At 36.5% G+C, this 14,668-nt stretch overlaps 1 protein-coding gene across 1 annotated transcript in view; it reads right to left on the bottom strand.

Moving 5' to 3' along the window:
- LOC139695078 (fibrillin-2-like) overlaps positions 1-9,658 on the bottom strand; it is a 104,059-nt gene extending 94,401 nt beyond the window's left edge. Inside the window, exon 1 of the mRNA XM_071593702.1 lies at positions 9,583-9,658. Coding sequence (XP_071449803.1) covers positions 9,583-9,637 — 55 coding nt within the window. The 5' untranslated portion in view covers positions 9,638-9,658. The remainder of the gene's footprint in view (positions 1-9,582) is intronic.
- Between the last annotated feature and the right edge of the window lie 5,010 nt (positions 9,659-14,668).

Here is a 14,668-nt window from a genome sequence, read left to right as displayed (position 1 = left end):
ATACCAAGGAACTGTAGTATCGAATCGTTCGGTATAAGAGTATTAATTAGCTTCAATGGATTATTACTAAATAATGCGAACAACTACTGCAGATATTATCAGTTTGGCTTTAGAAAGCGGAGATGAACATGTAACGGCATTTCAGTAATGAGAGCATTATTATAAATGAGCATCCAATATAATGAGGATGCCTTTGTGTTCTTCGCTGATATTAAGAAAACGGAAAAGAGATGGAGAGGAAGGAAAAAGTTTTGAATGCATTGGGTAAGAAAGGTAGTTACCAAATAAAACACAATGAGAACAGAAAAGTTAGGTGGAGGAGAAATCAAGAGGTTATCGAAGGCCAATAGATAAATAGAATGTTGGGTAAGAGGCGAAGAGGAGGAATAGAATAGAATTTTCGGACGGCAAGAAGAAAAAGTAAAATATTCAAGGACGCGAAGAAGGAAATTATTCAGGGTAACAACGAGGATGTTCATGTTACAGGTAAAACAAAATTGTAGCTATGGACGGTCCAAAATTTCTCTAATGTACATGATACCTTTAAAGGATAATTTTCTTAAGATTAAGGTTGACAATTTCAAAAAGATCACCTTCCGAAATACTATATTGGGTGGAAATTCTAAATAATTAAGAGCAAGGATCTTTCGGCAAGCATTAAGAGCATTAAGAATCTAATCTTCCGGCTTGCTTTTTTGTAGTCAATGTTAGAAACCTGTAGTAGCATAACACGCTTTTCATCGTTTAAAATTCTTTTCAAAAGTTAAACGAAAAATTGGTAAAAAAAATGAAGGTACACTATATAGAATACATACATATTAACATATAATATGTTCTCATCAAGGATTCCGAAAGATTAGATAAAGGTTAAGATATTACTTCAGAGGTGTCAAAAATAATGGCATCAACAAGTACTTCGAGACTTCAAGCCCAAAAGTGAATAGAACTGCACAATTACCGGAATAATGCGATGAATGTAGTGAAAGATAGGATTTTTCACTGCGGTAATCCAGTGAAAAGCTAGGGAGGAACGTTGGCTGACTGAGTGAGAAAATTGCTAGTTTAATCCAAGAACTCTTCCCGGCATCACAAGCATGTGGACATTTATTAAACCTGTTTTAGTACGACCAACGCTAATAAATTTATATGAAACGCTGGCAAGTCTATAAGCGCTAATTTAACGAGAAAGCAATATTAATTGCATCGCGCATAATAATTCGTTTGAGAAACGCTCAAAGGTGTGCTCCGTTAACCACGCCTTAAGAAAATCAATATGGTATCATCTAAATAATATCATACAAGGATAGCACAGCTTATAAGCTTACTAAGTCATTCTGCAATCAGTATTGGTTCAAACCATTATTTATAAATATCCATTAAATTTTAGAAGTTGTACCAGACCATTTGTATCAGAATATTTTCACGTAAATATTAAAGTTTGATAAATGTACCGTAATACCGATTAAAAATTCCATCCGCATTTTTAAAGAAAAATTGAAGGATTTATGAAAAATTCTGTTTATATGATGTGCTTGTTACAAATCGTAAGATATTTCGATTGTATTAACCGGGAAATTATTCGTAGTTCCTTACGATTATATAGCCTAATAATAATTTGAATTTAATTTTACCAATAACTGCGAGCATTCCTTATGAATTTGACATATACTTCTAATAAGTATAAATAAATAAATAAATAAATATATATATATATATATATATATATATATATATATACGCACACACATATACATAAAGCTTAAGAGCAAGTCGAAAGATCCGTGGTTCAAGTCCCGGTCAAAGAAGCTTGTAATCGGCATAAAGTTCTGTGTTCGTATAAGTGTTCCAATCCCTTTCCCTTATCCTTATATCTATTTATATGTGAATGAATATAGAGTATACATATTCACACGCACACACATACTCACACATAATTAATTACTCACTAGGGCTGCTTGAATGAGTGTTCATAAAATCTTATAATCACATAAATTATTGCACATAAATTTTTCTCATGGTGTAATGTTGGGATAAGTTAAATATTGAAATAAAAGTTATAATCTCAATGGTATTTTGGAACAAATGGCCTAAGTGAAAGGGGCATAAGAAAAAGAAGAATTGCACGAGGCAAAGAAGCTTTGTCAAGGACGAAGGGCTTAATGGCAAGGGCGTTGAGTGAGGATGTTAAGAAAAGGCTCGTTAAAACTTTGATATGGAACGTGATTTTGCACGGCGCGGAAATATGGTCGCTGAAAAACAAGAGTATAGGCATAGATTGGAAGATTTGGAAATGTGAGTGTACAGAACAATGAAAAAGGTTAAATGGACAGAGAAAAAAGCAAATGAGGTTCTAGGAATTGCATAGGAAGGGAGATTTTTTGGGAGTAATCCAAAGGAGACAGAAAATATGTATTCAGAGCGTTTTGATATGCGATGGGATGGTGAAGACTGTGATTGAAGGGAGAACAAGGGTTAGGCAAGCGAGGAATAGGTAGAAATAGCGTAGGCATGTTGCTGGAAATGAAGTGAGGAAGTAAGTATGCGGAATTGAAGAAAGGTTGATTACTGCCGGAATTCAGGTTGTATTTTGTTATAAGAGGCAAAGAAAGATATCTTTGTACCGTTGTATATTCTGCATTCATAAAAAACCTACCTTAACTGGTATAATAACAATAACAATAATTGTTAACATGATATGTACTATATATGTGGTACAAGTTTCATTGATATGACAGTAGTAAGTCAGCGGAAAACGTGTAAAGTTGAAAAATGTTCAGTTTGGCTAACAGCAAACAAAGGTTTTTATGATTAGGGGTTGAAAAGCACAAAATCGTTCGCCAAAAGGATCTTCCAGAATCTCCAATGACTTTATATCATACACCTTGCGGAAATGTGCAATGTAATCAGTTTTTCGCTCATATACATTACGCTCCTTTAAATTCAAATAAACTACCTTATATTTCCTAAAATAGCTTTTATAAATATCAAATACATATAATCAATTTGAGAGCTTAGGCGGCTTCTTAGTACGACTTACAGCTGAGTTTATTTGCACCATTAGGGAGAGGTGGGCAAATTGTTAGAGGTAGAATTTTTAGGGAGTGGGGAAAGGGTGGAGAGAAACCAGGTGTCGGCCTTCTCTAACCAATTAGCGCCAATGAATCCACAGTTTAGCATCCCATACGACGAACAGCGTACTCCACTCGTAGTGCTCTCCACATGACACCCGAATTGAGATCAGGATATCTGTGGAAACTTCTGCCACCGCCGAAATTTGTACCCAGACTTTCCGGGTGGAAAGTCATTATAATAGCAATTATTCCAGTCCGATCCCATTTTCAGTTAAACAATATATTCATTAATTGGACAACATATTTATCTTTAACAGTACTAAATTCTGTGGTCAAAAAATTGTATGTTAGATGCATGCTTTATGTTTTGTTAGATGAAATAATGTCCTTTTGGTTCATTTTATACGTTATTTTGCCAGAAATAATCTTTTACACTTGTCTTTCGAGGCTATTTATCTGATGATATTTTATCGTACTTCAAAATATTTCCACACACAAGCCACAAAAGCGATAATTAATGCCCAACACTCAGTTTAATTTACGCTGTTATTAATTGACATTCATAGGGTTCCCAAGTTAATGAAGCGGCCGCTAACCACACTATACGACCTCAAGAAACCACCTAGACATTCGAATCGGCCGTTGCGGTTAAGCCGTTTGGGTTTATTGATAGGTTAGCGATACGGCGGAACATGAGACGCAAGAACAACTAGGGAAGTGGCCCGATGTATTCAACAAAGCATTCGTGGGCAAAGCGTGGAGGTCATCAACCACGGCTGACAATGAGTGCAAGAGTGAATCAGCGACAATAGAGTATGTCTCCAATTGGGGTGCGTGTTCTCAGACTTAGGAAATGGAAGAAAAATGACTTGACATGGAATGGAAATACTTAGACATGCTGACATGTACAAATCTGACAGTAGTTCTACCCGGAAAAATAGGACCTACTCATTAGTGCCTTCCAAGAAATTGCTAAAATTAAATATGCTGCATATTTCCTGCTATTAAGTCTATGCACAGTGTCACTTGTGGATACATCATTTGATAAAGAGATACTCGAAAAATATAAACTACAATTACTTACGATAACCGCTTTGAACGATAAGCAATTTTTCTCGTAGACAACTATCGTACTTGTCCATAAATACACATAAAAGTGAATTTTCTATCAGTAATTGAATCATTGACGCATTTATTGAAAATTAATTTAATTTTCGTAATTCATTGAACTTAAAAATTACCAGAAAATTTTATGGATCCACCTCAGATCAATGCAAGCCTTGATAATATGTTCAGGGGGAATGTTAAACGCTGGTTTCTTTATGTTATTCCTCGACAAGTTCGTGAAACACGCATATTTATTTATCAATTAAGCCATTTCATTAAAATTTCTAATAATTTATTAATGATTCCTGATCATTTAAACTTTTCCAAAGTTTACAAAACATAGTATAAATTATGAGTAATCTTTTAAGAATTATGGAGTGGCATTAGTTTAATACTATATGTCATCATGGGGGCATGAGGGCCGAAAAGAGAGAGCAAAGATTCTCGGTGGCCTCTTTAATTTGAGATAAATTCGTTATAAAACCTCATTTTGTTAACTCAACTTTTGTTTAAACCTATCTGTTAATTGGACAGTAATAAAATGACATCTCTGGCAGAAAAACGAAGAGATAATAAATAAGGAAGCTTGGCTCTTTCGTCTCCCACTAGACTACGTCGTGGTGTGACCAAAAGTTTCACCAAACCTGGCTGTGGTTATTTCCAGAATACCTGGTTCACAAAATGTGGTTCCGATAAAAGTGTATTGCATATCAATTCGTAAACAGTGATTGCTTCCATGTGTGATGTCACTATTTCTTATCATTGTTTAATATTTGAGAATTATTTCCTTTGAAATGATAAAATAGAACTTGGCCAATATTGTAGCGACTCTGTTTCATTGATAAATAGTATTCAAGGTACCTGAGTACCATGTACTGTAATTATCAAAGCCCCTTAATGTTTCGCAATGGAGGATATTTTTCACTCTGCAAATATTTCGGCACCGTCAAATTCTTCCCGGCAGCATGCTCCAATTAATTAGTGTGGCCACCCCCCGAGGCTCAGCATTTGCTCATAATATATTACTTGCATACGGAACATGGTCATCCTTTCACTTAAATCTACTATACAAAAAAGTTAATAAGTGTGACAGCGTCCGTGCGGTAAATTTGGAAAAACGCCTATATAATATCGGCCATTAATATTAAATATAGATACAATTTGAATTTGAGATATTGGATCCTACAGCACACACACATATTTACACTATACAATATATATATATATATATATATATATATATATATATATATATATATATATGTATATATTAGCATATATATACAGTTTCCAGACTTCATGATAGTAAGATTTACCACCATTTATTTACTACGTTTAAACCCTAGTCAGCTGTCTACATTGTAAAAATAAATGAGACAGGGAAAATAATACAACAGCAGTTAAACAAAACAGGGCAAGAAAAATCAGTTACATAAAATTGCACAGTTAGGGGACCAAAATAAGTTCATTTACGGGTCTGCCGCCACCAAAGAAATCAACTAGAAAGTTGGTTTGATGTGTGAGGGAAGTGATCACCTCGTTTTAATAAGTCCTAAGGCCCGCGAAATTCACACATGGGAGTTAGGGAAGGCATTTCCTTCCCCGAAGGCCATCTACGACTTTCCAGGAAGATTTGTTCCGCTAAACATTCCCCGAAAAATAGCATAGATTGCGTAAAGTTAAGTATGCACAGTCATCCGGATTTTAATCCGGACGAACTGTTAGTAGACGGACCAGCTACGCTTCCACGTCCCAAGAGTCTCAACGTCTAAGCTAATTTAGCAACTAAATCAGCGTCAACACTTAACATTCAAAGGTTTGGAATCCAATTTTGGTTTGGGGCCATTTTAAAAATCGTTTTCATATTTCAATTGTCTTAATTCATTCATTTTGAATACTATATTTCAACATTGCCATCCCAGTTGCTTCAAATAATTTCCCTCCATACTTTTCTTGTACATACTAATGACGTTACTTAACATAATACCATGTTTATTTTAGAATATTGTAACACAGTTTATTACAATGCATTTATTTTATATCAAGCACGTCATATATAATTTCACTCCAGCGTAGAGATTTTTATAATTTTCGCTAGGCGCTCTTGAATTCGAAATGATAGCGTAAGCATAATGCGGAAATAAGGATGATTTAATTTGAGGCAAAGAGGGAACTATTTTGGAATTATCACATAATGTTGGGGACGTAAACCTTAGATTTTATACACATTATGGTACCCTCGGGCGCAGTCGTGCTAACAGACCCATATCTTTCTCCGACGCCCCCGCTAATTCCAAAACGCCAGAGGAAGTTTCCTTTCAAATCTGAGGCTTCCAGAATTTAATGAGGTTTTCAAAGTATTTTTTTGAAAGTTTGACTACACCAAAATGTGAATTGGAGGAATTACATTACACTCAATACGGAGCTTCCACTCATGAATAAATATTTAGAATGCTGCAATACCGAAGATACCAAACCAACAGGATTAATAATTAGGGCTGCTGTTACTCTGATGATTCTGCATTTCGAAGGCCACAACAAAAGACTCGACAGATGCCAGTGTAATAGAAGAGCGGCATTCTTAGATTTGTTTTTAGCCTACTGATGCATGGTGCATAAAGCCAAAAGGGGTCAAAATTTTACTTATCTAAAAGTCTGAGTATTCAATTGGTAAATATGTAAAATGTCATCAGGAAAGAAAAGTCAAATATTGCAGAAATTTCCTATCCTTCGCACTCAAATAGATATGCGAAAAAATCTTGCGGCCAGATCCACCAGAAATAGTTGAAGATTTTGCAAAATTGTACACATTTGGTTCCAATTTAGGACCGGAATATAAAATATGGTTTGACAATTTCTTGGTCCCAGCGCTGGTACCAAATACCATCCTCAAGGGAGTACTAACGGAACAAGAAAGAAGATGAAGGAACATGAAAATATAATACCCTCATGAATTATTTTCTCCTTCCTACACCATAGACGCGAAATTTTCATTTAGGAAGTCTTGCATGACTTCATTATAGCTGAGATTTAGCGAAGATAGATATTTAAGTTTCTTTTCTATTCGAAAAAAGTTTTCGCAATCAAATAGGAAGATGCATCCTCTTTAAATGGCAACGAAACATTATAAATATCAGATAGGTTTCTATTTTTCGAGATGGTATAATCTTTCACACTGTGTAGACTCTTCAGATAAACAGGAGGATATGTTCATTTACCCGATCTCCCAAACACCGTTGGATTCATGATTCAGTTGGATTTGGTTCTGTTAGCAAACTAATTTGATCATCTTCCTTAGTTATTTTATATGCAGCCATTTTCATTACCATATATCCTAAACTAGTTAACATATGGACAAGAAAAATTCATTTCCCATCAACTCAATCCTTGCCCATTTCTAAACCTTGCTAATTCGAAACAGAATTTCACATACGGGTCGAAACGAGACGAAAATCTTAAAACTACTGGAATTAAGTGGGCCTTCTTATCGAAAAAATACCCAAATTTACTATGCCTTAAAAATATAAATCTGAAGCAACGGTTATCTATAATAATCACAAGAAAAGAAAACTTGATGTACTTGTTGAAGCTAATAGTAATGATACATTACGTCGTTTTTTTCAATTATCTACCACATTCAACGTAAATGTTGACAAAAGAACCGTTGGGATAAGACTGTTTTCTCATGGATTCTAGATGTATCATTCGAACTAAAATAGCACTATTCTGGTATTATGGGATTTCCCATTAAGTGATAACTTTTTTATCAAGAATAGAAGTTTCACTTCCACCTGTTTTTGTTTTTTTTAAGGAAATATAAATGGCATGCATACTTCCGATATTCGTCATTGTTCACAAGTTCCTACAGTTGGTCCATGTGAATGCATGGCAACGTAGGAAATGAATACTTTAATTCTTCTAAACTTTAACCCGCTTTATTTTCAGTGAAATGAGATGAAATTCACTCTTTCAGATTAAATAATAACATCTAACCGATATAAAAGAAAATTGATAGAAGAATATAAGAAGATTTGGTATATTATACAAAAACAATGAGCAAAGGTAACGTGTCAGTAACATTTGATACATGACTGATTGAATCATCTTTCATAGATATACGATTAAGTGTTAAAAGTATGTATTTCGCAAGGAGTCACATGATCTACAAACCTTTGTCGCAGTCACTAATTTGAGGGATAGCCGATAGGAGTCTCCTATAGATAGGAGTCTCAAATCTTGAAAGAGTTTTCTCTCTTCGATCAGATTATTCAGATATTCTCATACTCATTTAACCAGCCGGATAAAAATCTTCTTGATTTGAATGTGTTCTCGCGTCTTTCCTTCGACCTATTCCCAAGCCAAATTAACTCAATACGTGGACAGAGTCACAACAAGGTAGAATTAAGAAATATGAGTCCGCAATTCCGCCCAAGAGAAAAGTTCATCTAGGGACTATCCATGTATTGCATTACACCCTAAGAGGAAGAAATGACTTTTCCAAAATGTGGCATAAGGGATGAACGAGGGTTACAGAAAGACTAATCCCCAACTAAATATTACCGATAAAAAACAACAAATATTACCGATAAAAAACAACAAATACCATTAAAAAATAATTTTCTTTTGTGGAGGTGTGCATGGACCGATGGGCTCCACAGCTGATGATATTAATTTTTTTTTAAATCTTCTGACATTTTAAAGAGTTTAATAACGAATATGTGAAAGAAGAGATGCGATGGAGTTATTTTGTCTTACAATGGAGTAGCACTTAGCAATGTGATATAACACAAGGCTAAAATCATATTTGTTGCATAATATACTGATCGCTGAATCCGAAAATCCGTCCGTTCGTACGTCGAATAAGAAGATTAAGTTGGGGGTGTGGTCTTCAGGGCAGTCAGCGATCCGCTATGATGTATAATCCCCGGTTGAAAACCAATCGCGCATTGGCCAGAGGAAATTAAACTGACGTAATCTAGTCGTAGAAAAAATATCGGACGTTGCAATGTGCGATTTAATCCTCTCGTTGAGGCTATTCGGCACATTACCCCATATTGATGGACCGCAGGGCCATTCTGTCAATGAGCAAAAATCGAGCGTTACGTAATTTAAGGAGTCGGTCCAGGTGTTATTTTTGGGGAAAGGGAGAGAGTGGGTAAAAAAACACGAAAAATTGCGTTATATAATTAATGGACAGCCCTTTAAGGGACAAATGTGACGAGACCTCAAGCGGGGGGAGGGGTGTGAAAAATACGATGAAACGTGACATAAGGGACGCCAGAAAAGGAAAAAGGTGTGCCGTAGGAACCTAATATATGAACGGCCCCGGAGGGTCTTCCATGCGTCCGAAGGAGAACACTCTTCTGAAAGAAAAAACTATGGAGGAGGCAACTTTAATCCTCACCACCTCGGTGATCTCCGTTGCCCCGATGGTCTGCCCCGTTGATCCTGTGGTGCATGCCGCCGTTGCTGCCCCTGTGGTGGTGCTCCCCGTTCATCCTGTGGTCGCCGCCGTTCCCCCGGTGCTCGTCCCCTCCTCGGACGTGGTCGCGAGCTTGGTGGTGACTCTGCCCCCCCGAGGGCGGGCAGGAGTACGAGGTGAGCGACCCCCCCTCGCACAGGCAGGTGTTGGGCTTGATGCACATGCCGTGGCCGCAGGGCCGCGAACATATTGCTGGGCGAGGAGAGACGGAGAGAGAAAGAAGATAATTCGTGCTTCAACCATTAGTAAAAGGCAACGTTGCGATACGAGAGAGAGGATGATAGCCTCGGAAACTTGAGAATGTTTCGTGTGAGGAGCAGATGGAAACACTGTCGAATGCGAAATAAACGCAAATAAATAATAAAAAATGAATCGGAACTATTATTTCATAGATTGGCATGGTTTTTAAAAGGTTTGACGGTTATCATTTAAATTTTATTATAATCTTATCATACATTGAATTCAAACCGTAAACACGTAAGTCCATTAAGAACTTCGGTAAATTAATTCTTCCTCTATAAGAAAGGAAACGAGGTATATATTCGGATAACACAGTCGGCCAAATAGCGCTCCGATATTATGACAAGCTAAAATTGGCTTTTCTTCATGTTTGATGATATCCGTATCCACAATTACCCAGGCTAACGCGGCTGCCCTTTCGTGTGCCACTATTTTATCCCCATCCGAATGAAATTCATCTAAAGCACATGAAATCAAATATATTTCTACGATTCGGTAAAAGACGAACATTTTTATGCTGAGCAGAGTAATTTAAGTTAGACCTGCGTTACAAATTGAAAAAGTGAACTGAATAGCACACAACCAAGTGAGTTCTAATACGCAAAATTTGCGACATCAACAAATTTGACATTGCCATTATCTCGCCACTTTAATGATATTCCGATAACCGCGGAGAATTTCTTTATTAAGATTTGCCAAATACTCACTCAAAATCCCATTGTTTTCTGCAAGGATATGAAAACAAACAATGAACAAACCTACTCAAATTTTGATACAAATTTTTCCGTTATTTCTTAGTAATATGAAACCTAATTTCTCACCCACAAACAGATTCTTTCTTTGGTAGCTTCCAAAAATAATTAGATCCCACCAGTAATTTTGAATTTAATACGTAATTAAAGAAGCTCCCTTCTCGGTGTCTTTGGTTTTCTCAATTAATCGCTACTCCATCATAGTTAAGAATTTCAACATTGCGTCCTCGGCATTTCAACATTGCCTCCATGAATCCTACCTCGACTATGAATTAGTTCTTCATTGGGTACTGTCGTAACATTTTACATAACGTATAAGTGCGTACATAAGATTCAATAAGACCGACTATATTCCGACGACATACGTACATTCCTACTGCACGCAGGTTCTCTGCTCTAGCCTTCGATTTAAATCATAAATATGTGGTTAAGGTGGGTAACACCGACACATAAATTCCATCTGTAAAAATTTTTCTTATTAATAAATGTATAACTTTTGCTACAATCACAATTCCTGAGATGATATCATCTACGCAGAATCTATGTTGAAAATGTATCGTAAAAAAGAGCATCGCTCACAATGCACATCTTTGACAATGGAATTATCTTTTTACACAGCATTTTTATATTAATTTTTAATAAAAATAACTCTGGAAAATAAAATTTTTATTTAAAATGTATGCGCTTTGCGACTGAAACGAGAGAATTATAAAACTCGCTAACACTATTTTCTATCATCCAAATAATTCAAGTAAGTGGAATTGGAAGTTAATACAGGGTTCGTCCGGAAAATAAGTGTACTGAGCTCAGGAAAAAAAATTTATTACACTTTTACATATCTTAAGCTAATATTCCTCAAAATAGGACCCTTGTGAGTCGATACACTTGTTCCAGCGGCGTTCCCATTCCTGGAACGCTCCCGCGAAGGCATCATCGGGAACCTCTCGAAGACTCGTCGTCGACCTCTTCTCTGCCCTCCACGAACATCTTGTGCCACCGAAAGATCATGTTTCTGGACATGGCTGACTCCCCGTAAGCCTGGTTAATCATACCGACAGTTTCGGTAGACGATTTCCCAAGCTTTACCGCAAATTTGATGGAATAACGCTGCTTCGGCATCGCGTTCCGTGACGTGGGTCGAGCGTGGAGGTTCGCGTTAACAGAGCTCCTCACTACACCACAGCTCAGAGCCGACTGCCTTTTTCAGCGTCGCTTGCCAACATACCCCCCTCCAATCGCAGCCCGTCAGAGCGGTGCTGGGCGCGCCTGGAGCGGCGCGCCCAGCCCAGGAGTCAGTACACTTATTTTCCGGACGAACCCTGTATTTAATGCGGGTCTCCTTCATCGAACGAAATCTGAGGTTAAGAGATCGTGGTGGTGAACATGAAATCGCCCCTTACACCCATTAAGTGGTTGAGAATGCCGGAGGTAACATAAATACCACCCCATCCCGCTTTCCACTCACCATTTGATTGTCTGAAGAGGATAATTCATGTCTACATGTCCAGATAGAGAAATTAGACGGATTAGAATCCTACTACCTTTAAGACTTCTTATATACCAATGATATTCTTAAGACAGATACTATATATTGCTCCACAAATTTATTCGATTACCGTTACCACTTTCATGACAGTTGTTCGATGATGCCAAATACATACAAGGACATTCAATGTTCTGTAAAAATAAATCTTCCAGAAGCCATGGAAGAATCAGATTCAACATGCCGCTCGTTGTGATTCAGCATGGATTAAAACGGGATGAAATTGAGAAAAAAATTCAATCGCCACCATCGAGGTAGGTTTTCAACCAGAAATATATCTCTCACAGGAATCCAAAATTCGAAGTGTGGTATAGATAAGGAAAAAACGAGACAAATTTCATGTACTTACGAATTATACACAGTCCTCCAGCCTTCTTCTGAGTCCACCCAGGACAGCAGTAGTTTCTATATCGTGAACGGCAAACATTTGGCCTGAAATAAAAGTATTTAATGATAAATGAACACAATTAATCGTAACATTTCTCTTTTTTCTTAGCTTTAATAGTTAGTAGTGGTTAACATAAAACTTAGTGAAAGTGAAAAGAAGTTACACTTTGTAACCATTTTGGAATAGGAAATTATTCTATGTTTCCATTATTTTATATCCCAAATCTTTGAATATCGAAGTCGAACAAACAGGTGGATGACACATTAGAAAAAACATCTCTAAATCGGCTAGAGTGCTAAAAACAAGATAATTATTGACATTTTCAATTACTGAAGGATATTCATATTTCACCACCTTTTATTTCCCGACGCTGAAAAATCCCATGCCAGAGGTAACAATGGAATATTTAGCATTATTTTTTTCATTTTGTCTGTAATCGTGGCTGAGATATATTTTATATATTATCATCATCACGATACTGTAGTATATCTAACTTATTGAAATAAAGTATTTTTGCATTAAACTGTTAATGTTGTGCCAGAGAAGGTTTAAAACTCTCACAGCCTGTTTAGTTATATGGCTCATTAGAATCAAATAAACGACAGTTTGGTGTGGAACAGTGTATAATTGACGTTTAACTGGAGGCCATTCATATTAAAACAAAACACATTTAGCTTTTTTGGTGACGCGAATGACCTGTGATATTATTTTGTAACGAAATAATAGCATAAAAGCAGATATTTCATAGTCAAATCGCGCGGTACTGATTGTTTATTTTTCCTGAGGTGCCCCTACTAGGTATAAATTATTTTTGAGACCATTAAACATTAAATTTAATTCGAATTCGACAAAGCAATTAATTTGGAATTTAGATTAGTAGAGAATAAATTAAAATTTAAAGATAACGTCTTTAATTTTCATTCAATCAGAGATTTAATGTCATGTAACCTCTTGATACATTTACTGTTCATACTAAAAGAATAGAGAAGCAGCATAGTAATACCGGAAGATTTACGAAGGAAACTATTCTTTTAGATGTTGTTTAGTGGAGGCTTAACCAAAGGACTATCCTGACTCCATTGGAAACACGGTTGCTTTCTCACTCACTCGACACTGCGGGGTGCTTTCTAACTAATCTAAACACATATATTTCAAAGGAACTTGGTAAAATCATATTCAATACAAAAGACATTAAACTGAGTTGATTAGCGGTAGAAGGAATGAATACAATCATTAGAAATGTTCGTTGGCAGTTCATCGGAGTCATTCAGAACCTTGAACTAATAACTTTTGGATCCTTTAGATTCGAGTGAAAAACACGGTTATGTTGTCAATTTTCAAAACCCTCTCAACTTTTATTCCGAGGAAAAAACAGGGAAAATATGAAAAAATTCAATCCAACTCCCTCGATTCTAATGGAACAAAATATCATGCAGATGAGGCCCAGAAGGGAGAGCTCGTTCATATTACTTGTTACTAACGAGCTTCAAGATCTCATATCACTTTTCCACTAATTAGCTTCTTCACCTTAACATAGCTGCTATTATTTAGCTCAAACGAGGAAGTTATCGCCGAGACAGAGGCGTATTTTGGAGAGTTCGACAAATACTATTATTTGGAGGGGTTAAAAAAATGCCTGGAACGTTGGGAGAAGTGTATCTTTCTGTAAGGGGACTGATGAAAAATAAAAAAATGTTTTTCAAAAAATGGTTTCTATATTTCTAACATGGGTACATATTGAACCGCCCTTGTAAGCCGTGATTGTCACAACCCGTCCTGGATTTTGGCAGTCCAATTTCTGCTTTCAACCTTGGTTTGTTGTAACCGCTACCCCTGCTCTCTAGGACTTTCTTCAAGGTGACACTTGCCACTGGAGGCCGCCCATAGTCTGAGCCAAACGGTAACGATAATATCTGAAGACGAAATATATGTTCTTCAAAACCATGAATTGTAATTTTTTCACTACCTTTGAGTGGGTTCTAATCGAAACCCCATTGTCCACAACATAGGTAGGCGATTTATGAGATTGTTTTCCTAGAAAATTAGTGTGGAAGTGCAGTAATTTATACTTCCAAGTAAACTCAC

This window comes from Hetaerina americana, unplaced genomic scaffold, assembly GCF_022747635.1.
Source record: "Hetaerina americana unplaced genomic scaffold, ioHetAmer1.1.p SCAF_6, whole genome shotgun sequence".
Classification (NCBI taxonomy): domain Eukaryota; kingdom Metazoa; phylum Arthropoda; class Insecta; order Odonata; family Calopterygidae; genus Hetaerina; species Hetaerina americana.
The sequence above is the reverse complement of the archived record's forward strand: the minus strand, read 5'-3'. Positions and strand labels throughout refer to the sequence as shown.